The following is a 24,525-nucleotide window of genomic DNA, read 5'->3' on the forward strand; positions in this document are numbered from 1 at the left end:
GCATATCCGAAGTTAGCACACCTTTATAGCCACTCGAGAGGCCTTTTCATGGATCGTAGGCTCCTTTCCTGCGTTCTCGGATCTAAAAATATTTCATCACTTCTCTAAAAGTTGGTAACATCGATTTGTTTAACCCCGACGAGGCGCCTAATAAGGGACAAGTCATCTCACTAAGCTTCCTTTATTACCTTCTACCATCCTCCGATTTATATTATCAAAGATAAATGACCTCCTAGCAGCATACGCGGGATGAATTTTGCTGTATTGGAGGCGTGGGAGGGGTAGAAGCGGGCAGGGAGGGGAGGGGATCGGCCTGTGGCTCTTGTATCCGCGACGCTGCGTGGGCGTTGGAATATTTTCTTCGCGGGCGCTGACTCAAATTAGGCATTTTGTGGCTAAACGGTGGCAGATACGTCAAAATGCACGAAATTTTTGCCCTAAGTTGCATTTGAGCGAGGGTCAGGGGTTCACCTAGACGTCTCAAATTTTTCAGGCCTTATTTTTGATCGGTCCCACAACTTTTTTTCATTGGGCCAGATGGATTTGAAAAAAATCGATTTTTCCGATCCGCCCTACTAAACAATTCTTTTCCGCAATACAAATTTCTGCTCGAACTTCATTTTCTTTTAATTCCACAGATGGAAATGTCCAAACTTAAGGATACAATTTTTAAGTAGTTGAAAGTCGGAGTTCGGGTGTGCATGCTGTATAGCAAGTTGTATCGTACAGGAATGAGCGCAACCACATCCATCACTAGAACTGCAAATTTTCACATTGATCGCTGACTTGGGATTTATAAGCGATTTTTCTACAGAAATAAATGAAAATTCCTTCGAGGAATGACAAAAATGGGTCACTATGTTATTTTAAGCACGTAAAAAACTCGATAACTATTCGATATTTTTTCTACCATAGGTTGTATGAGCGAATATCTACTTCTTCGTGCTCGCATTCGAAAATTAACGTAATCATTTGAAACACGGTTATCGCTTACGTAAGTACGGATTTACGTAAGTCGAGACATACGTAACTCGGGGGATGCCTGTACCCTATCAAACGAAGGAAACTTTCCAACCTTAGGCAGTTTTAATAGGTGATTATTAAGACATGTTTCCCTGAGCTCTGTGCCTCATGCATGCATTGGTAATCTCAGACGATGTAAAACTCCTATCTACTCATATAGAAATAAGTTCCATGTGACATCACGTGGAGTGGCATCACATGGGCGCCAATCTGGCCTTTTTCAAATGTGGTTAAAATTGACCATTGCCATTTGTCTGAACTGGGATTTCTAAAACCAAATAATTTGTATATTATGAATACACTAATGGTGGTTAACGAATCGCAATCAATGCCTTTCGTTTTCTTTAATGAAGGAAACTACCCTATTACCACAAGGCTACGAATGACCTCAAGATATCTCATGGAATATTGCATGAACTCACAGTTTAAGGTTTTATAAGTAAAGTACACTCCCGATTATCCGGGCTAATGATGGGGAGAGACGGCACGAATAATCGGAAAACATGGATAACCCAAACTTTTAATTTAATGTCTAGTAATGTTCATAATTTACGTAAAACAAACAATATATTACTATTTATGCCGGTATTCTGTTATTTAAGAGTGCTTCCTGGACTCATTGAGAGCTTTCTTTGCCATTTTGTGATCTTTTTTGTGGCGATAACATGGTTGTACTCGTATTATTAATGCTTTATGTAAGGCCTGGTCTCGAAAACCACACATCCGTGGCTGTGTGATCACGGATACTGAAAAGTGGTTTGCACAAATGCTTCAAAACCACTGCAAAATAAATGAAGACAAAAGATGATGGAATAAAGTCAAAAGCGATGAGTGATTATAATTACCTAGGAGGATTAGAAGGTGCCGTCACAGCACAGAAGTAATCCTGATTCACTTGTGCTCCCCTAATTACTTCGGCAACTGTGTTCATTGTATCGGTTAGCAAAGTGGCAGGTGCACCTCCTGCCATGAGAATCATGCACAGATGACCCAGAAGACCACACGCTTGCATGGCACGTTGACATGATGAGATAGCTTGAGCAGGATTGGCTGGATTCACCAAAGTCCTCACCACCTGAAATTGAAATCGTGCAAACATGTGATTCAGGAGGATAAAACATTTTTCTGTAAGAGAAGACGAAAATAAAAAACAAACACATACTTCAATGACTGCCTTACCAAAAAAAAATATTAATGGTAGCAGTCAAATGACAGAATGAAGCATTTGCACACCTATTTTTTTCTAAACCCCAAAGAGTAGAAGTTCTTAGGCCCTAATAAAACTTGGTTCCATTTATAATATTCCAATTCACTTAACTACAAAAAAATGAGCAGTTGAAATGGATATTCAGTTAGCAAATGTCTTGGCATGAAGTAGATATGAGGATAGTATGGTAGGCAATAGATGTTAGATTTATTTGGTACAATATTTAAAAATGGAAAACAAAGCTCTAAGTACCACAGGAAAAATATCAATCAACATGTTTTTGTCTAAAACCTGAAGTAGCCCGAAAACACCACAATAAACCCCCAGGGTTGTTCCAAAAATACACGGGTTTTTGCCATCCCTGTTCCTTGAAAACTTTAATTTTAATGTTGAAAACTGAATGTATGAATTCTCAACCAGTCATGACACTGCCTCACAAATAAAATAGTTTTGATTTTAATTTCATGTTACCTGTAAAAGCAGGTGAATTATTCTCACTTTCTCTGAAGACCAACCACTTTCAGGGGAGTCTGGAGACACGTCAAACATCCTCACCAATCGGATTATGTAGCTCCCTAAAAAAAGGTTTCCAATCATTTCTGTTTCAAAAATAATCAAGATAAATGTGATATTCACCCTTGTATAACCTCCAAGGGTAGTCTTATTTCGGTCTAAAAATAAGTGCAAAACATGGTATGACAAAGACTTTGCTTTAATGGTCACCAAATGGCCACCTCAAAATTATAATTATGAGAACACTCAATTCTTGAGGCTTCAATCAAGATCTTTATGAACAGCATATTTTTTATAAACATTACTGATACTTATATGTACCAAGTGAAATTACAGAGACTCTTCATGTGAATGTGGCTGGAATTGTTGGCAGAGAGGTATTCAAGATGATGTAACCATAAATAACCATTCCTTCAAAAGGACAGTCTGCATCCGACAAAGCTGAGCAGGTGACTATGTGTTCAGACCCACCATCGTTGAAGGTCAGCATTAGAAGAAACACAAGAAGAGTCCAGGGGATACAAGGATATATCAGACTACCTTATGATAAGACAGAGGTTTTAGTATAGAGCAGGTTCCCTGAGGTGGATGCAGATTCAGATTACTGCTTATGAGATACAATGTAAGATTCAAAAGACAAAAGGAAATCAGAGGGGTGAGGATATGGAACATAGAAGGCTGTCATATCGCGTCTCCTAGGAAACATGAGGAATGCCACCACTACAGTCCGGCCGCCGAGAGTTGTCCGTTGACAGCTAGAAGGGGTAGGGGGCAAGGTTGCCAGGTAAGAAAGGGAGATGCCCACGTCACATGTAAACAAAAGGGTTCCGTGAAGAAAGCAGCCAGAAGGGACGACGAGCGTGAAGGACCCAAAGGAAGTATTTTTTTTGTTTTGGTGATTTGAAGAAAGGGCTTGTTTTGGTGGTTCAGGCTTATTTCATGCTCCGTATGCATGTGACAACGTTGTATGACTAGGCAAGGGTGTGAGGTGCATTTGGGGGACAGCAAATGGATGCAAACCGCGCTGGCACAGAGTTCTCTGCCCCTCGTTTTGAACTTCCATCAGAATTTATGGAAAAAAATAACTTCTACAATGCATTTTGAAAAATAATTTCAGATCCCACACGGTGCTGCATATCAATGGAAAGCATAAACTATGACCCACAATGATACCCTTTCTCAGCTGTAAGCTCAATTAAGAAAGATCCTTGCATGATTTGAAAAAGTTATTTTCAAGTTTTACCCCAGTTTCTGAAAATTATGCATTGACATAAGTATCTGAGACAGTTGGAGACAAAAATTTAAATTAGTTTTTTTCAGTATTAACAATCATTATTAGTATCCAAATTTAAAATTGCATGACTTATTTTGGCATGGAATGGCTTATGAAGGCTAAAATACATCAAATGTCATCAACAAACGATACTGCTTATATAAATATTCAATTTATCTCAATAAAAGAGACATAGAATGGCCCCACATTTTAATGGAAAACTTGTGGTTGCATTTGTAATACCCTAGGTTAGGCAAGAGCTAGCTAGCTAGCTCTACAGAGCAAAACTATACCTTCCTTGAAGAAATTTTGATTGGAGATGTTGTTCCGGAGAAGGGTGAGAAGAAGTAATAGGCAATCTTCAACAACGACTCCTCCATCGGCATAACCTTCCTCGTTTATTACATCAAAAATTCTATCAAAGGCATTCTCGAATGCCACAATTTTTTGAATGTTCGCATTACCTTTGGCAAGCTTGATGAGGAGCAATAGGGCCTGCAAAAACAGACGAGTGTAAGATTTTGTCGCAAGAATAATTCAAGCAGGTCAAATAAAATAAAAACTAACATCATTACGTATAACTTCTCGGTTATCTTCCAAGAGATCCATTAACTTCGAAACCCCCATCGGACTTACAAGAACTATCTCTTGAATTTCTTTGGGCCTAAATAAAAGTGAATGCATTAATTTCGACCATAACACAAATATAATTAACAAACACAGGTATCATTAAAAACAGTCTTACTTGTTCGCTAACATCGATGTAAATAATTTCACCGCAGGCCACCTAACGTTGAATTCGTACTCTTCCATTAGCCCAAGAATGAGGCCAACATTTTCGGGTTGCTTAATAAATATTTCTGTGAACTGCTCCCCAACAGATTCACGTCTTGCTGGATCATCGGAATCGCCGTCTTAAACAGTTACAATGAACTGATTATGGCAAACGTACAAGAGAAATAAAAGATTCTAAACATTGAACGCATTTATCAGGACGAAGGAAACGTTCACCTTGATCTTCCGTAGCGTTATCATCCATTACATTGCACAGACTGCCCAGGGCATAGGATACTATTTCATTGTCTCTCCTATCATTCTCGAGAACTTGCCGCAGAACGTGCATACCATGAGCACCCACATAAACCCTGTACTTTTTGGAGAGAGCTCTAATAGCTCTACATGCATCTCGCCTGTCCTCTAATAACGTGGAATGTTGAACACGGGCAATTAGTGTTTCCACCTAGATCAAAACAAAGGCATATGTCAACGTAAACATGATAGAATTAATTACTGAATACGAGGAAATCAGGAGAAAAACATTAAAATATAAACAAACAGTCTCAGCTCCAGTGTTCTGACTGTCTTGCGGCTGTGACCCAAGCACGGATTTCAATCCGCTTTTGAAATACTCCATTTCAACGACAACATTCCTTTTAGGCTACGATAAGGTACAAATTCACACGTCTTCGGCCCATCCAGACTGCGATTTCCACCAATTTCTACTGTCAATTCATCCAACGTCTATGACCATGGATAGTATAGAGTGGTAATAACCACGTTGTTTCGCCAAATTCCCCTTGACGTCTACGTCGTCAAAAATCCAGACGCTAGATAGCGTTGCGTGAGGTTGACTAATTGCCGCTAAATTTGAATACAGACAGTGGTTCCGTAATTTGTAACCCACTTTTAAATAGCTTGAGAAGGGCATTCAATAAACTTTTGGGTCAATAAAAGTTTCCATATTTTGCTGCATTATACATGCATTCTAATTTCCGTAGGCGAATGGATATCTTGTCAACAGAGTAAAAATAAACAAAAGTGGTTTTCGCCAGCTATGCATGCGACCAAGAAATACTTTCAATGCGGGCACGATTTTCATTAAAATCGTCAAATACGGCCTTTATAATAATATAGAAAAATAGAGGGAGGTTTCCGCGCCATAACTTCAGTTCAAATACTGTTATTCACAAAGGGTGCACATGGTTCGAAAGAGGGAAGCTTGCTGAAGGCGACACACACAACCGGAAGACTCAGAAGTGGCACCAGCTATTGAAATAAGTTTCTCTGAGTAGTTCGTTTATCAGTATGTCAACTGTAGTGAGCATTATTTGGATCCATGAAACCCCTTTCACAAATCAAGTGCTAGACCACTAGAATAGGCTATTGTTGATATTGCAGAAAAAAGTTACTTCATCATAAAAATCGTCATTATCAAATAAATTATACATAATAGGGAAATTGCATACTTTTTATAAACAGTATGCTGATATACTACAGTAAACACTTAGTACCGCAATATACTTTTTTCCGCTTAAAATTCAGTTTTTACCCTAGAAAATGACTCCCAAAAGTCTCCCGAGTTTCGCGGGCTAAAAAATACCGCCCCCACTAATCTTTGGCCGTGACGTCATAGTTCAGTACGAGTCCAAGATCCAAGCCCAGTAACTGCAGGTTTGGAAGAGCCACGTTGCGTTTAAAGGAGAACATGGCTGAAATAAGGAAAAATTACAAGTGGTGCATTGTTCCTCTGTGCAATAACACCCCAGAAAAAAATTTCGTCTGCATTCCCACGGAGGAAATTAGAAGAAAAGCCTCGATGCATGCCGTCTGTCGGGATAAGCGTTACGGAAAAATAAGAGTATAATAATCGGAATGATAAACCCGTGCGCTATGTGAGCGAAGATAACTTTAATATAAATAATATTTCCATATTTCATTGACTGAATAACTTGAAACTGAGATTTTTCGATAATTCGGCCGCCGTAGAATAAAAACTCAACTTCACAACAAAAATCGAGATAGGTGTTTCTCGATGGTTATGATGGACTCAAATTATTTATGGCACTTGTTCAATTTCAGTTACGGAAGGACATAGAAAATTCCATGATGTTTAAAATCAAGAGAGGAAATATGAAAATACAGAACAACGTTGATCCTCATGCATTCGAGTGCCAGCCAAGAAGACAGCGTTTTCTTCTACTGTCGGCGTCAAAATGATGTGCCGCAGTACTTTGCAAATTTATACCCTGGCTTCACTGCATGCTATAATAATGAACTATATGTCATTTTAAAGGAAATTTTATCCTAAATTCTGATTTATTTTATTACAAAAAAATTGAAAAATGTATAGACACGGCCAGTGCAATATAAATGACTCCGCGCACCGAAAAATTAGCCGTTTTGTCAACTTCATGAACTTTGCAACTCAACCTAAGGAAAACTACTACGTCTACAGCATTCATCTTCCACATTAATTTACACTCGTCAGTGCGGATTAATAAAATGGCTTTTGGGTATTTTTAGAACTTGTATTTTGTTATAAATTAATGAAAATATTTAAACATCGTCTTGTCCCAAAGATAAAGGAAGTTGTAGATGGAAAAAGAATGGAATCCAGAGGTGGTCACAAAAAATGAATCGCAGCATTCTTTGATTTTATTCTACGCCGGCTTGCTTTTCAGAAAAAGTTGAGTCACAATGAGGAATGTTCCGCGGCCCTTGATTTGGAAACTGTGGAGATAGAGGAAGACGTGTGGATCAGCAATTTCCATTTAGTTGGTTGTCAGGATAAACCAAGGATCCATTTAAAGGTTGTTAGGCTATCGTATAAAGATAGGACTGATGTGCACCACAGGGGAAATGGGATGTTCGAGGGAAAGTCAAACCCAAAGTTGTCCAAAGAATGTGCAGTTCTATGTTGCTCTTTCCCAGTTAAAACCAAATAGAAATTGGATTGGGATGATATTTTCACCACGGGTTCCAGTGATAGTGAGAGTGCAGGTGATCATGCATGATCACCTGCACTCTCGACGATGACCATGGTCATCGTCGAAGGTCATCCCTCTAGGATTTCCGATACGGAATTTTTAAGTGACAACCGATCGCAATGACGATGAGCTCGCCTTTAGAGTAGGTTTCAGATATATCGTGAGAAAAGCTCCCAAAATGTATTAAAGACTCTGTTTGGAAAATATTAAAATGTTAATGTTACTTTAGGAAGGCCTTCTAATTACAAAAGTAACTTATTAACACCTGAAGACGTTGTATTTATTATATTATTCGAAATGCGATTGACCGATTCTTTCTGCAGAATAGGAAGTGGTTTCGGGGTTTTGAGTTACAAGATGGTAGATTGTGTTGGAAGTTCGTCCATATTATCGCTACTAAATTGAAACATTAATAGTCTGGCTTCCTCAGAGCTTCCTGTCGCCCTCCAGGCAAGGTATTTTTAAGTTGAAAGTATCATCGACAGCTTCGAGGTGGAAATAAGTTCACCGCGTAAGACTCTCTACCGGACTGCCAAAAGAATACACATTTCACATGAGTATACGCTTTCGCCAATGTTATACGCAAGTCTCACTTTGTTATGAACTATAAAACATTTCAGATGCACATCGGTTGGATCCTTTAATTGCGACGATGTTGCCCGGGCGACCACCATATCGAATTCCCATCGTAAAAAATGCCCCAGATATGATACGCTAAATTTTTTTCGCGTATAGAAGCCGATATTCACTTTTAACATTGTTTCTTATGGGATATATGTTTCGATTAACGTCATTTCGTTTATCGTCACATTTTTCAGGAACGTTAAACGAGGACTCACTGTACTGGAACTAAGAAATGCCTCACAACCAAGCCGTCGCTTGTGTCCAAATGCCTATGCTGCTTCCTTCGCTTCCTCGTACTGAACTATGACGTCAATTTGCCGCTAGCCAATCATCGGGCGTTTTCGAGTCCCACTCGTATTTGAAAATTCTCTTGAACTTTAATGAATAAAATATCGCTAACGACATCAAAAAGTAATTAAACCTTTTTACTGTGAAACGCAAACATGTATTTCTACATGATTTTGGAGCTCACAACTGTTTCTGAAATGTATGCAAGTTCCCTATTGTAGAAGGTAATCGAATGAAAAATTAAACAAATTAATAAATTTCTGATATCTGGTGTCATTCAATGACTGCAAAAAACTGCATAGAATTTTGAATTACTGCAAAAAAAAATACCCCCCTCACTATCTACTCAGCAGTTTAATAGGTGTATTCCCTATGCAAAATTTTACACAAAATAGCAAAATTTTCATCGTAGGTAATCAATCAAAAGACACTCATTCATGTCGCGAGATAATTGATTTAATGGTGATATGAAAAATGTTTCAAATTGAAAAGTTAATAAATTTGCAAAATCTGCATGTGGTCAGTTCAGGGTATTCCCCCTCCTGCCACAGGTTGTTCCCAGAGAGTGTATAGGAAGATGGGGGCGATCAATGGTTGGCATTAAAGTATGACACCCATGTAATATCCACGTTAATCTAGTTAACATTGTATGGATGTCTGTCAAATATCCAAAGGACCTGCCAAACAACACTGCAGCGACATTCACCATTGGACATACATTATTTTTACAACAATGGATATAACAAATAGGATCAGGGGCGGACCCAGGATTTTTTTCGGGGGGGATGCACAAGAGTCTGACAGGAAAAACGATCTTCTCATACTTGAGATTAAAAACAATGTACAAAAGTTACTATACAAAATATTCTCCTTCTTTTAATTACTTGTTTATATTAAATAAATGATTGAGGCTCCGTAATACACAAAAAAGGAACGTAATTATAACCACATAAAAATTTGTGTATTTTTGAGGGTCTGGCGGCGGCATGTGCCCCGGTGCCCTCTACCCTAAATCCAGCTATGAATAGGATATCTTTGTAATGTTGTCAAAATATTTATCATGTAATAACAACGTGTTTAGGATATTTCAACCTTATTTAGATATCTGATGAATATCATCTGCTGCTTGAGGAATGTCTACTTCAGACTACCGGCACCTATCTGCCCCTCCCCCCCCCCAAGTCGGCATCAACCAATAAATTTATTTCCATTAAATTTTATGTCATAGAAGAAGAGGTGTCAGGAATTTAATAATTATCCACTACTACTTCATTTCTAACTTTTTTCTATTTTCCATACAAATATAATGCAGTTGTTAGTTTTAATGTTAGTTTGAGCTTTCGGTTACTGAACTGTGTACTTAAACTTCCCACAGTATTTGAAAAAGAGATATGTACATCCATACAATGCATAGCTCCTTTCATTTTGGATGATAAATCCTGTAATGGCCATTAAGTATTGGAAGTTAACAACATGAGCTACAATAAATAAAGTTAATAACTACTACTGTAATGTAAATGCAGGCCATTCTATTATGATTCCCTGGGAAATTAGCCAATTAGCTCTGCAAATATCCAAATCTAAGGGATATGTTGGCTGACACTAAATCAATAATAAAATGATAAAACCCATGCATGAGACTGCTTACAAAGTTACTTGTTATATGTAGTGTTTTGAAAAATGTTTTTTGCTGAATAGTGACAAAGTAGAGTTTCTGATGAAGCTTGGTAAGCACAACCTCTGCCTCATGTGTCACAGTGTGGGCTTGGCACTTCAAGATCTATTTTGCTAAAACCAATATGAAATTTGCCTGGGAAGAAGATGGCTAGGTATTCAAACTCACAGCAAAACTGACTCACATTCATGAAATCTGGCTAAGTCAAATGAGATTTTCATGGTGATTTTCATCCTTGGTGCAAATAAAATGTTATGTGAATTGATACAATATATTTCCATAATGATGATGCCATTACCATAATCATTAGGACTCTTGCCTCGAGAGTGATGACTATGTGGAAGAAAACATTCAAATCAAACTACAGTAGAGAGTTTGTTGTATGCGAGAAATAATACCAGGCATCTGTCATTTGCCTTTCACAAAGGTAAGCTAGAAAAATCATTAGTCCACGATTACTACAGAAAATCAATAAAAGAATATTAAGTTCAGGACCAGGTTAAAAAAAAATAATCCTCTAAGTATTATAGTGAGAAGAATAATTATTGCAATCCATGACCTTAAAAGGTACATTGCATGAATAATTAAGATAATGTCTTTCTTTTATAATTTACTATATTTACTTTGGTCTCATCTAGCTGATACAAATCAATGGAGTGCAAATTTTCTGAGGAACACCATATATTTTGCAATATAGGTGAGTGATTTATATAAATTATCTGTTTAAAATGATGTAACATTTCAAACGGGCTAACAGTACTTAAGTGCCCTAGCATGCTAGGATTTGCCTATGATTCTAGCCATGATGCCTAGCCATCATAGCAGAAACAGAAGGATTTGAAAAATATTCTGGTTAATATGGGTAGGATAATGGGTAAATATCAACTGAAAATAAACACAAAAAAACAAGATATTAGTATGCAGCAGAAGAGAAGAAGCCAAGACTAACATTAAAATAGGGAAGCAAAACTGATAGAGGTGGATGAATTCGTTATCTGGGAAGCTAGATAGCTAGTGACGGGAGAAGAAAGAAATTATCAGCAGAATAGCCCAGGCGAAGAGAGCATTCCACCAAAAGAGATACCTGCTTACAGTGGGAAACTTAAATATGGAAGTAAAGAAACAATTTATAAACCTATACTTGGAGTATGCTCCTACATGGAAGTGAGGCATGGACAATGACACATTAGCAGAGAAATCAAAGATAGAGGCCTTCGAAATGATGAGGATCAAATGGATCGACTGAGTTAGTAATGAGGAAGTCGGAGTCGAAGTAGGAGAGAAGCTTCATGATAACCTTAATAAAAAGATGGAAAAACCTTATAGGCCACAACTGGAGACATGATGGCCTGATGAACACAATCGCCAAAGAGCAAGTAGATGGAAAGAACGGAAAAGGAAGACCTTGAACAAAATACTATATGGAACAGCTAACGAAAGATGTGAAAGAGAAGAAATGCGTACATGTGAAAGGTTAGCTGATATGAGAATTGAGTGGAGAGCTGCATCAAACCAATCTTATGATTGTTGACCAATGATGATGATAAATTTTTCCATCATCTGCACAAGAAATATAGCCCACCATCTCAAAAATAACTCAAAACATTCAGCTTGGTGGGATAAAGATACATACTCCCTGACTGACCCAACCAGCATATAGTATGACATATGGACCATTTTGAGAATATGAAATGTACATAGACTGTTGTCCAAAATCAGGACATTCATTACTACCTACTTCACAAGAAACAGACATTAACTATGCAGTGACATAACATAATGTCTTAAAACTGGCCATATCACTATGAGCAGCATAATGTTTAATAAATTTCCAAAAAAATTAGAAAGCCGAGAAGTCTCCAGGAAAGTGTTAACAACCTTAAAATATATCTCTATGGATTTTTTAAAAATTTTGTGGATGAATATTTTCATGCAAAAATTCTATATTATTCTCTCAGTTATTTGTTAGAGTTGGTTTTCCTCCGTCTGAAAATTCTTCCTTTTTTTATGGGTTCTTTATATGAAACTAGTTTGACCCAGTAAATATTGCTCTCCCTGTGTATATTTCTTTATCCCAGAGGAAAAGTAAAAATGCAACTCTCTGTCACACTTGGCCCACAGAGATTTTTGATTCCAAATACTACTTTTTCAATAAATATATACACACACTCACTGCAGGGTTCTTTTAAGAGATAAGCTTTCTATCCACTTTTGTATCACTAATACTGGATTTTTCATCTTCACACTTTCTTATAGTGTGAATTAGGCCACATGCAATAATAACATTTATGAGTGATTTTATTATTCTTGAGGAACGGAGTCATTCACAAATATCAAAGCAGTATCGTAATATTTAATATTCAGCAAAAATTCTAAAAGAGATATTACGACATAGAATATACTAAAATACAAGGAGAAACTAAAAAAGTGGATTGTGCTCCGTAAGATAACTGAAAGGAATAGATTTCATTAAACCTTAATAGTTTAGGATTACATGCCCTTACATCCTGACCTGCATTCTAAGCAATATAAAAATACTGGGCCAGCATACACATATTTGTTAGTTGGCTAAAAACAATAATGAATGCTATTACCTCCTGATGTACTGATTACCACCAAAAATCAACAAAGAACTTTAAATAACTTTCAATTTCATGAGAAAATCATACGTAGATGGCAAGGGAAGGATGACAATGAGTCAGTATTACATACAATCAAAGCTCATTGAAAATGGAAATGTTAATTTGATTTAATTTTATTATTTAAAAATAAAAAAATTACAGTAAAATTTTAACCAGCCAAAGTTTTAACAGAACAAAAATATTTTAGAAAGTTTCACATTACACTTTTCAAAATTAATTTCATTATTTTCCAGACAGATGAAGAATGGTTTAAATTAATTTTTGATTTTTAAATCACATAGATCAATAAATTTCATTGGCACATACATACCTGCAAAAAGTTTCTTTATTGAAAAAGTGCAACAAATACCACATACATAAACTATGAAAGTTAACATTTTCTTATAATAATAATTGTTGTTTGCATAATAAATACATTACAGGGTAAACATGTACAACAACATGTTTCACTGAAGGAATAATTTCATTTTCAGTTCTAACACTGCTGAGTATAAATTAAACAAGAGTGAACACAACAAATTTCAAGAAAAATCATTAACAGAAACATAGAGCAGAGATAGATAATTTAAAATTACAATCAACAGGTTCAATAGCTACAATATTTCATCAGAAATTAGTGTCCTTGAAAACAATATGGCAAGTATCTAACGAATTTATTCGTGAATGCAATGAGAGATTAACCTTGATTTGCCAGACCTAGAAAGTCTCCCTTGCCGGAAAACAAAAATTTCTTGAATGAATATTTTTCATAGCCCTATAAACATCTAACAAAAATCTTACTTAAATAATTTGCACATTTTTTCTTACCATATAATTGTCTTATAACATTACAGGCAAATATGTAGAAAAATATACCCTAAACTACCAAATGCTATCTAAGATGCCCCTATATGGATCAAGTAATGATCAACAGATGTTGAGGAACTTACTGAGATTTCAGAGAGACCTATCCAAAGGTGGAGTTTGATGATGATTAGAATCAATGTAATGCAATTACAAGTTCTGCTTAATAGCCTGAGATTGTAGATATTAAATAAGGGAAAAATGTTCCCAACAAATATAAAACTATGGCAATATGTCTTTCAAAAATTATATTCCAACAATTTGGGCAGCATGCCCAAGCTCTATCCCTGACATAAAAAAATGCAGCATTATAATGACCACTCCAGTTCAATTTATTAAAATAGAAGCATTAGTGAACTTAGCAAACTATGTAATTAATGAGATCTTTGAAGAGAAGAGACATTGAAAGAATTTGACAAAAATAAGGACACTATTTCCAAGTCCCTTTCAATAATTTTGAATTGTTATTTAATTAAACACTCAGTAATACACAAAAACACTTAATAACAAGAAACATTACTTTAGTAAAATTGAACCTATTACATCATCACTAAAAATAGGGGTTGCCTTCCTACCTTTCAAGGCATTATAACAGGAACATATATTGTTAAAAGTAATATGAGAATTAAAACATGGCAAATAAAACAATTGATTCAATTAATACTTGAAATCACAATAAATCTCATTTAAAATCAAATCTGTTAATGACTAATTTGAAAAAAAATGGAAGAAATATAAATTATTCTACGGCAGCAACCCTATATGAGATCAAACATAATGTTTGTACTATGTAGGATCAAAAATTATGGGCATTTGGTACAAGTAACCATGGCAGAATATCATTGCCTTTAACTTAAGACTTCATACTAACAGGCAGAATTTCTGTTAATTGCCCAAACAATACTTTGTGGTGTGGCCCACGTATAAAAATTTCACTCACAGAGGAAACATGTTACTTATGGCAATCAGGCTGCCCATTGTCATAATATCACAAGCAACCATTAGAGTATATTGTATTACAATTATGCACAAGGTTTTCACATCTCATGCAAGTAAATAGAGACAGTAAGAAATATTGAATTCAGTTTTGCAGTCTTATAATATTAATTCTAATACCATTGCAGTGAATCAAATATGAAGGGAGAAAATCAATGGAAGGTAAATTACTTCGAGCAAACAGATAACATTTGGTTGACACACCAGAGCAAAGGGATTCAAATCCCTTCGATCTCTAATTTTTTAATGATTTCTCAAACGTTCCACTTTATCCACTAAATGTTGAAAACAGCAAAATCTCAGGTACCCTTACTTCAACAAATAGTGCAATATTGATGAGGAACAAGAATATGATGACCAATCACTTGCATGTAAATAAATCTGAGGATTACAAACTGGATAACACTGTCTGACTCTTGAACTCTCATGATTCATGAAATTTCAGAGAAAGGTCAAACAAAGATATTATCCATCACCAATAAATAACAGAGGGTTGGAGCATGGAGACCAACAAAGAAGGAGAGAATCTAAAGAAATATTTTGTCTCATGCAGCTTGTACTACAATCTGTGCAGTCTTTTTGATTTGTGCAGCAACATAAACGAGCTAAGGCTGATTCCCTCCAGTAAATTTTCTCCTTTCTGCTTGTAGTTGGATTGCCATATGGCACAAATCAGAACAAATATTGAAATATACATGCATAACAATTTTAATGAACTATAAAGACAAACTTTTCCTGTGCTTAATATTTTTTAAACCATGGTATACATTAATGATGAAAGAATGGCATTCATTAACTGGTTGCTAGAGTCCTTACCCTTGAAAAGGCAATCTAAGGCACTTATGAACTAAATTCATCTAAAATTCTATTTTTTTGGAACTATTTGCTTCCATATGGAAACAAGACACAGATATTGAATTATAAAGCACTTTTTGTAGCTTCACACATGGTTCATAAAAGCACAGGATCCTAAAGTAATGGAATAAAAAGAATTGGACATTCAAGCACCAATTTATGCAATTAAATGCAGCAACATTCCGATCTGGAACCCTCCTTCCCCCACTGGCTTTCCTCAGAGGTATGTTGATTCCCCTGAAAAACAAATTCAATGGAAAATTTTAAAACAAGGTTTTAATATAACAATTTAAACCTAATTGCTGTTCATCGGGTGAATAGGTTACCTTTACAGCATAAAACAGGTAAGTATAAGGAATGAATAGAATCCGAACAAAATTATCCCATGTAAATTGGATACCCAAGAGGGGGGCTGTAATAGCCCATCGTAGCCCCTTTCTGGATCTTCCACTGCATTTTAATACACCAAAAGAATGTAAATTGGCCCTAATTTTAGAGCTAATATCTATTTCAATTTGTTTAAGTAGGAAAATATATCGGAGAATATAAATAAATACCTTTATACAAAGTGGCAACCTCAAAAAATTTTGATTTTATCTAGTGTTTGTTTGCATACATCCGCCACCATGGGCACCAGTCATATGCATAAAATTAAATATACTATAGAGTTACCAATGTCATATATTTAAAACATAACGAAAAGAAATTCAAATTGAAAGAAAAATGTAAACAGGGTAAGGAGTTGATATTACAATATGGTAATAAATCAGTAAAAAAATGTATGTCCTTCACAAAAACTTAAGGTTTTTACTTGTTGAATTGAAAGTTGGTTATGTGCTACTTATTAATTTATATCACTGGATAGCTCAATTTTTTACCTTCAATAACCAACTTTTCAATTCAATTTCAACAATTTAGGTACCTAACTGCTGTAACAGTTGTAAGAAGGGTAACTTACCCTCCATATGTTTTCCTTATGAAATAATATGAGGAATAAACTTCCATAAAACAAAGTGGGGTACAATAATAATATCCAGGAGGAGCAGTGGCATTTTTATAGCAATATCAGCTTCCCAGAACAGTGACTATTCTCCAGATACATGCTTAAACATAACTTTACCTCGAACACAAAATTTTTTCACCAATCGTGATCTCTCTCCATTGGAATAGGCCAAAGATGAAACATTTGCCCATTACTTAAATAAGAATAACGAAATAAAACAACAAACATAAAAGAAATTGAATTAGACATCCAAACACACGAGGAGACTTTTTTTGGCGTATTACAGGGGAGAATTGTTCTCAGGCTTCTGTTCATGTGATTTTCTGTTCAGATTACATATCCACACCGTTGGCACCACATCAGCCAGCCTGAGACCAATTCTCCATACACATCCAGAGTTTAAGTGAAATCAAGTGCTCAGACAAAGGTGACTTCTGATTGAATGATTTGGAGTCATCAACAGTAGGAGATACATAACCAGCATCAAGCCCCATCAACCATTTAGCCCTGATAAAAAGATGAGATTGAATATCCTATGTGGAAAATAGGTGGTTATGGTCAAGAATGGTTAAACATGAATATAATCATAAAAGATGACTTGAAGAAGACAGTTGGTGCCAGCCTAAACAAGTTATGCCAGGGGAAAATTGGAGTAGGCAAAACAAATGAAACTGGATAATAATTTTTTGAATTTTGTGAATACAGTTCCTCTGAAGAAGAAATACATGGAAAGCTCCTATCGATTCCAGAACAGCTCAAATAGATTATGCTAAAAAATTGAAGTGTAAAATATTAGACATATTACAGCTACCTCAAATTCCAATGCAATGTGACCACATGGCTGTAATAACAAACTGCAACATTAACCCAAAGAAAATTTTTAAAACAAACAGAAGCAGATAGTGAACTAAAAAATGCTGCCATAGCTAACAAATTCAAAGGAAGAACAGAAACACCCTAAATGAGAACACAGGAAGAAGTGAAAAATCTGCAGATATGCTAGTTGTTCAGTTGGGGTTTGTGAAGCATTTTTATACAATACCTATCAGGATTGGAGGACTCGGGAGGAACTCTTATCAGCAAATAAAATGACAAGTAATGGATGAGCAAAATTCATATTTTTGCTCTGAACCTAAAATTACCAGTTTTATTCCTCCTTCCTTTTGCACTCTGATGGCCCTCCCAAGTCCTTCATTACTTCTAAATTTCACCTCCAATCTCCTCCATTGCCTCAAATCAGAATCTGCATTTGGCCTCAGAAACAAAGTTACACTTCTTGTGTGGGTACTTCAACTGCTACAGCACTGATAATGACGTGTAATAAACATTAGCCATATGATGGGCCTACATGCCTCCTTGGTTAATGGAGAGATTTATCAGTGACTCACTGGTTTTACAATAATTAGATTCAGCAATATCGTCTATAAAGTATATTTCGTTAGTTTTTAAATATGTTGATGATACAAATTTATTCCTGGTAATCCTTACAGGCGATCGAAAAACCAGGTATTTTTAATTGGAGGTAGAATGACTCTTATATATCCTCAAATCTGGCTCCTAAGATTCTCAAATACTAAAGATCTGTCAAATCTTCCTAGCAAAAATAAAAGAGGGTAAAGATCTTGATACAAAATTAGTAATTTTTAACAATGGCCATACTTGCTAGCTGTATTCACTAATAATAAGTTAGTTTAAAAAATGCTCATAAAAATTTAAAATTAAAGTAGCACCTATAGTAAGTGGGAAAGAGGTTTTTTTACTTTTATTTTCAAAATATTATAGTGAAATAATTATTTAAACCTATATTTTACAGCAGAAATCAGCAATGGATATGGAATATATTAAGAATTACCAGCATAAAACTAAAGATGGAACACTCGATTTTCTCCGCAGAGACTAACAAGTCATAATAGAAGTAAGGTCACAGCACCTCTGTATTTCCAACTAAAAGAGGAAATTTACTGCACTTCCATAAATCAAATGATACATTTTTGTCGTTCATAACATTTTTTTGTTTCATGGTGAAGTTAAGTGCCTATGGTAATTGGAGAATTTCCCTGTAGTTGAAACGAGGTCTTCAGGCCAAAATCTGACCATTTTTTGCAAACAAAATTGCATACACACCACCATTCAAAACTTTCCTCGGGCATCCTAGAGTTATAGTTATATAGAGTATAGTTATAGCATTCCTAGAGTCCATAACATGACGTTTGAAAAAACAAGGTTGTTGGCTAAGACAGAGGATTATTACGGAGGAATCTGTTTGGAAAGGACCCCTTCAAAGCCAATGGCCAGATAGGGCATTCAAATCAGCCTCACATTGGGGATATGAAAACTGATTTCCCAATATATGAGTGAAAGATAGCCAAAACACACTCACTCCTAAAGCTTCCAGGAGAAGAAGTGAAAGATTGGGAGTAAAAATTAATCCCACTCAGTAAATTAAAATTGATATTAAAACTTAGTGAATGACACATATAAAATCTTAGTGAATGACGAGGTATTTATTTAAAAAGCTTAAATAATCCAAGAACAACAATCACGATAAGGATTTATGAATGCAGTATGAAACATATACAATGGTTATTTTCAAACCTGTTGAGTGCTTATTGCTGGCGTTAAATTGACAATATTTGCTTTCACACAAAACTTTATGACAACTAAACTTCACAGCCATTTGAATGCTATTCACAAAGATAAAGTAAAACAACTAAATGAAGTGAATTCAACTGTGCTCAAATTCTATGGATGCACTCTGTGCCCGCAGTGAAGCCCAGCAAATCTACCTCCATAGCAGGATGGGAGTTGTCTTTTTGACAGAGAAACAGATGGGGAGCTCTTAATTAGGCCAAGGACTCCTCAGACTCTGCATAAAGCTTTTGGAGCTGAAAAGGTCCCTCCTGCAACTTTAAGTCACTCCTTCAACATTTGCAGGCATGGGAATACTGGAATATATTCAGGTTTTTAAAAGGGAAATCCATGGCTATCTCTCAAACAGAAGGCATAAAAGTAGTTTTAGGCATTATTCCACAAAATATTACATCCAGAGCATCACTTCAAAGCTAAATATAATGAATGAATACAACGTTGAAAGACTTGAAGACAAAAAATAACTTCCACAATAACCAGTCTTTCGGTCTACAGATGTTTTATGTTTTCCCTAATGTCAGAGTTTACCTGAAAGCAATATAATGCAAAATCCCAGGTACATAGAGGATAAATTTGTTCGCTGATGACGTTGAAATGCACTTAAATATAGCCGTGTGATACAGTTACGCTGAATTAGTGGAGATAATGTGATCAAAGTGTGGAAAAAATAATGACTTAAAATATGCGAATATCATATCCAAATGATTTTGTAGCAATGGAGTAAATATGGTGGTCTGCACACACTTTGTAACAGGTAACAATAGAATCTTATCTTAATCCCCAAAAAATACTAAAGGAACTGCATGAATACACGTTGATATTCCCCGGCTAACGAACATGGACGCCCACACAGCTGCTGAATGTGGTGTTCATGCTGACTATGGACTCGAGATGAAAGCAGTCAAGTATAGCCAGACTCGGTTCTCTCCAGTATAGACATTTAATTTTGCCAGTGCAGTGAAGGAGGGAAAGTACGGAAGGCCTCTAGTCACCAAACCTTACCTATCCTTGACTCCATGGGAACCTCTGATGCCCCCATGCATCAGAACTAATACATGCTCTACACTCCCAAATTTGAGAAAACCTAACTAAACAGACGGTTATATTACCATCTGAGGTTATTTTCCCCTCCTATCACCCAAATATTATTCCAACCTCAAAAAATTATTCTTTTTCCTCATTGTTAACAACATATTTAAGTTTAATACTCCAGCACAAACATATGCATAATGTACCAATTTCCATACACACAGTTACATGCACACTTCACGAGACAGAATGAATAATAATACTCATTTTCATACCTTTGCACAGTAATATTTAAATTTTAAATATAGATATCTTCATATCAGGTGTAATGGTCATTCATTGTGTATTTTATATTGCTGGAAATAAAAAAAAGGCAAATAAATCTCAAAAATGCTATTACTTAGCCAGATTAGCAGTAAACCATTAAATTAAATTGAAAAAGAAATGAACAAATTATCTTAAGCTCAGAATATATTCCTCTCACTTTCAAAATATACTTTATACTCCCAAGCGAGCATTCCAAAATAATAGTTAAATAAACTGAGAATGATAATCCTTAAATCTAATTCTTCCTGCTTTTGGTGTGCTTTGATGATCAAATTTTAGTTCTCGTTATGAAATAAAATGTTTCACAGCTTTCTCTTTGATAAAAGCCAAATAAATGCGTTCCCTGGATCACATAAAATTTTCAATTAGAATCTCAAGCCAAAGAGCAAAAAAGCATTACACTTTTATCAATGAAAGATACCCAAAAAAGTACTTCAAATATTTTAAATTTACTTTCCAAGAATCAAAAATAGATAATTAACTCTTCATCTCAACAACCAATTTCAGTTTGAAACCTTTGGTAACAGTAAATGAATGCACTTTCATTGGTACTATATATCACCCAGGAATGTCAAAATTCAAAAGCTATATGCATTATGTCTCCTTGGTTCCTTTAATATTATTGCTAGCAGAGGGAAAATAGCATCGATAGTATGCAGAGGCAGTCCAGAGAAGTCAAAATATGAAACTCATGCATTTTCTGGTATTCAAAGCTTCATTCTTAAAGAATTTCAGATTATCATGGAGTGGTGTTTCATAAGCAGCAGTAATACTTTCTCAAATATAATACAGGAAAGGAAAAATTTTATTTTTGAAATCAGCTTAAGTCCCTCAAGATGATAAGTGTAAAAAGTGGGAAAGAGCAACAAGTGTGTAGAGAAAGTGTGTTATGTAAAGATAATTAGTTACAGAAATCCTTTTTAACTTATTTACACTCAAGAACGAATAAAACTACTTATGTGGAAGTAAAAAATATACAATCAAAGTACCTTTTTTTCTCAACAAAAATCTGCACAATTAAATCCTGTTAACCAGTGTTTTTCATCACTTCACCACTTTTCACATTATATTCAAAGTTAAGATACAAGAAATTTAAAATAGTTTGAGAGATATGCGCAGGCTTCAGAATTTTCATTAACTTCTAATATATGCTCTTCCCATCAATATTTTTTTTAACAGCAGCAACATTTTAATTACAATCATATCTAAGATAACAGGGAGATTAAATATTGTAACTGGGTCTAGACTTCATCTTGATGACACAATAGGGTGGTTTCCAATTATTTTTTTACTGCCTATATCGGAAGATTATTACTCCTGGAGTACGTATTTCACGCTTTTAGATTTTTAAATGACGATATCTATTTTTCGCGATTAAATGAAAAGAGAAAATTTTCAAGCGCACGAAAACGCGACGGGTAAGGAAATCTCTCCGTGTGACGTATTTCTGGTTCCCCCTCCCGCCTTGTGAGGTGACCTTGATCGAGGCTCTGAGTGGTGATAGGACGCAGGATGCTAGAGGGTAGCTGAGTACCTTGCTGTCTGGTAGCGCTTGGCTTAAAAAAGGTTTATTAATACCTTATCAAACAAAGAAAACTTTCCGACCTTAGCCAGTTTTAATTGGTGATTATTAAGACATGTTTCCCTGAGCTCTGCGCCTCATGCATGCATTGGTAATCTCAGACGATGTATAACTCCTATCTTCTCCTATAGAAACTAGGTCCCTGTGACGTCACATGGAGTGGCATCGCATGGGCGCCAATCTGGCCCTTTTCAAATGAGGATAAAAATGGACCATTGCCATTCGTCTAAACCGGTATTTCTAAAACAAAATAATTTGTATATTATGAATACAGTAATTGTGGGTAACAAATCGCAATCAATGCCTTTCGGTTTCTTTGATGAAGGAAACTACCCTATTGAGATGGCACTTAAGACTGTATTTTCCATCAAAAAATATTGAAAAAGTACTAGGCCAAATCTTTAAATTTCAGAAAATAAGAAAAAACCATGGTAGATGCTGAAAGATCAGGAATGGGCAATGGTATGCACCTCTCCCTCTCTCTTTTTCACAGGCCACTACCATTTTATCATGCTCATATTGCAAAATACATTTTAAAAGGCACCGATTAACCAAGGAATATCTTAACTACATCATAAGTTGATCCTCAACGATGAATTCAAGTGCAAGAAGGAAATTCAAACAGCAATGGGATAGTTCACCAACTTTTTCTAATTTCCAATTTCGTTAGAGATTGAAAAATAAAGATAGATATCCATTTTCCAATCCATCACCAACTTCCTAAGCTATTCCCAACCAAAATTGACGGCCCTTACTCTTTCGTAGATAAGCCAATGTTGTCATGCGCTTTTACCATGTGGGTCACCACTCCTTGACACCTCTTTCCCTCCTCACACCTAGTTTGTACACATGCTCCAACTTACTTCAATGAGTCAATGTTAGAATAATAATAATAATAATAATAATAATAGTTTTAGAAGAGCGATGATGATAAATTTCCTAAGATGGGAAAATCTGCCATCATTGTAAACAGCCAAACAAAAGCCCAATGTGTAAATCATTTAAATTTTATAGGTACTGTGTCAACCATTATTAGGGGCGGTAATGGTAGTGTAATTGAAAATCTGGCATCTGCCATATATGTATTGGTATAGTTTCTTCAGTAACTGATCTATTCATGGTAAATAAACAAATCATAATAACATTTCACAAGTGAAAAAATCTATGTCAGGGTGCATTGAGTATTATTACCAGGCTGTAGCTGATGGGAGGGGTCTAGGGATTAAAACTCTTCCCATGATAGGTTTGGGAAACAAAATACCTTATGAATAATATATTTCCTAGCTTTGCCCTTGTTTTTCAAAATATGGGTGCCACAAAATGTACTCTGGGTGATGTAAGCACCTCACTTGATGATCCTGATAGGAAAATTTTTGTTGCCTTCTATCAAATAGTAACCTCCTTGCAATAATTTATCCTTTGGATTCATTAAAAAATTGCAACATCATTAAACAGAAGTTGAAGTGGAAATATGTTACATCATGACCTAATGACAACCATGATGGTTAAAATTAAAGGCTTAAGTAGTAAGGATTAAATTTATACACAGATTACATAATTTAAAGGATTGAAGACACACATGGAAATCACAACCTAGTGATGGCATACAAGACTCTTTTTGCGGAGCTGTCTCATCGCTCATAGCACAATCCTGAGAGCTGCTCGCACAGTGCGACTCAGCAAAGCGCTTTTAGGTTGAAGATAGGTGGGGAAGAGGGTAGTGGAAGAAAGGGGAAGAGGGGAAGGTGGTGAGGGGGGGATTTCTGAACGAACATTTAAAATGCAAGATTTCCTAGATCACAATTTGAAAAATTGTATTCAAATCAATCACGTATTTCATAGTCACAATGTTTACCAGGTGATGTAACTGAGGAACCATTTCTGCCGATATGTTATATCTTTCATGGAAGACGGATAATGTATTCCGTTTCCTGTGCTTATAGATGACAGCAATTAAAAAAATTCTGCAGTAATAAAATATCCTCTCCGAAAGTACATGATCATTTTAACATTTCATAATTAATTTCATCGATTAAACTTAGTTGTTTGTGTTAGAACAAATTTTCATTTTTGTCTCTATTATTTTCATAAATTTGCCATTGCCGAAAACTTATGCATGAGCGTCTTCCACCATTTTTCTTTCACAATGCATGGAACATGCAGGAGAGAGAATTACGAGAAGAGTCATGTGAGATTCTTTAGAGTAATACCCAGAAAAGGAATCAGGAA

At 35.6% G+C, this 24,525-nt stretch overlaps 2 protein-coding genes across 3 annotated transcripts in view; both read right to left on the reverse strand.

Moving 5' to 3' along the window:
* Positions 1-5,564, reverse strand: part of LOC124170809 (general vesicular transport factor p115) — a 45,914-nt gene extending 40,350 nt beyond the window's left edge. Inside the window, exons 1-7 of the mRNA XM_046549781.1 lie at positions 5,353-5,564; positions 5,028-5,256; positions 4,762-4,930; positions 4,584-4,680; positions 4,310-4,511; positions 2,702-2,805; positions 1,869-2,098 (exon numbers count right to left, since the gene is read on the reverse strand). Of these exons, the coding sequence (XP_046405737.1) occupies positions 1,869-2,098; positions 2,702-2,805; positions 4,310-4,511; positions 4,584-4,680; positions 4,762-4,930; positions 5,028-5,256; positions 5,353-5,430 (1,109 nt within the window). The 5' untranslated portion in view covers positions 5,431-5,564. The remainder of the gene's footprint in view (positions 1-1,868; positions 2,099-2,701; positions 2,806-4,309; positions 4,512-4,583; positions 4,681-4,761; positions 4,931-5,027; positions 5,257-5,352) is intronic.
* Positions 5,565-13,319: 7,755 nt separating this feature from the next.
* Positions 13,320-24,525, reverse strand: part of LOC124171819 (phosphatidylinositol 3,4,5-trisphosphate 3-phosphatase and dual-specificity protein phosphatase PTEN-like) — a 111,170-nt gene continuing 99,964 nt past the window's right edge. Inside the window, exons 11-12 of one of the 2 annotated variants that reach the window (XR_006867975.1) lie at positions 20,663-20,743; positions 13,320-15,943 (exon numbers count right to left, since the gene is read on the reverse strand). Coding sequence is in view for 1 of the 2 variants with exons in the window: in XM_046551160.1 (XP_046407116.1) it covers positions 15,924-15,943 (20 nt within the window). In the remaining variant the exon portion in view is untranslated. The remainder of the gene's footprint in view (positions 15,944-20,662; positions 20,744-24,525) is intronic. The other variant, XM_046551160.1, reaches the window with a different exon arrangement.

This window comes from Ischnura elegans, chromosome X (assembly GCF_921293095.1).
Source record: "Ischnura elegans chromosome X, ioIscEleg1.1, whole genome shotgun sequence".
NCBI lineage: Eukaryota > Metazoa > Arthropoda > Insecta > Odonata > Coenagrionidae > Ischnura > Ischnura elegans.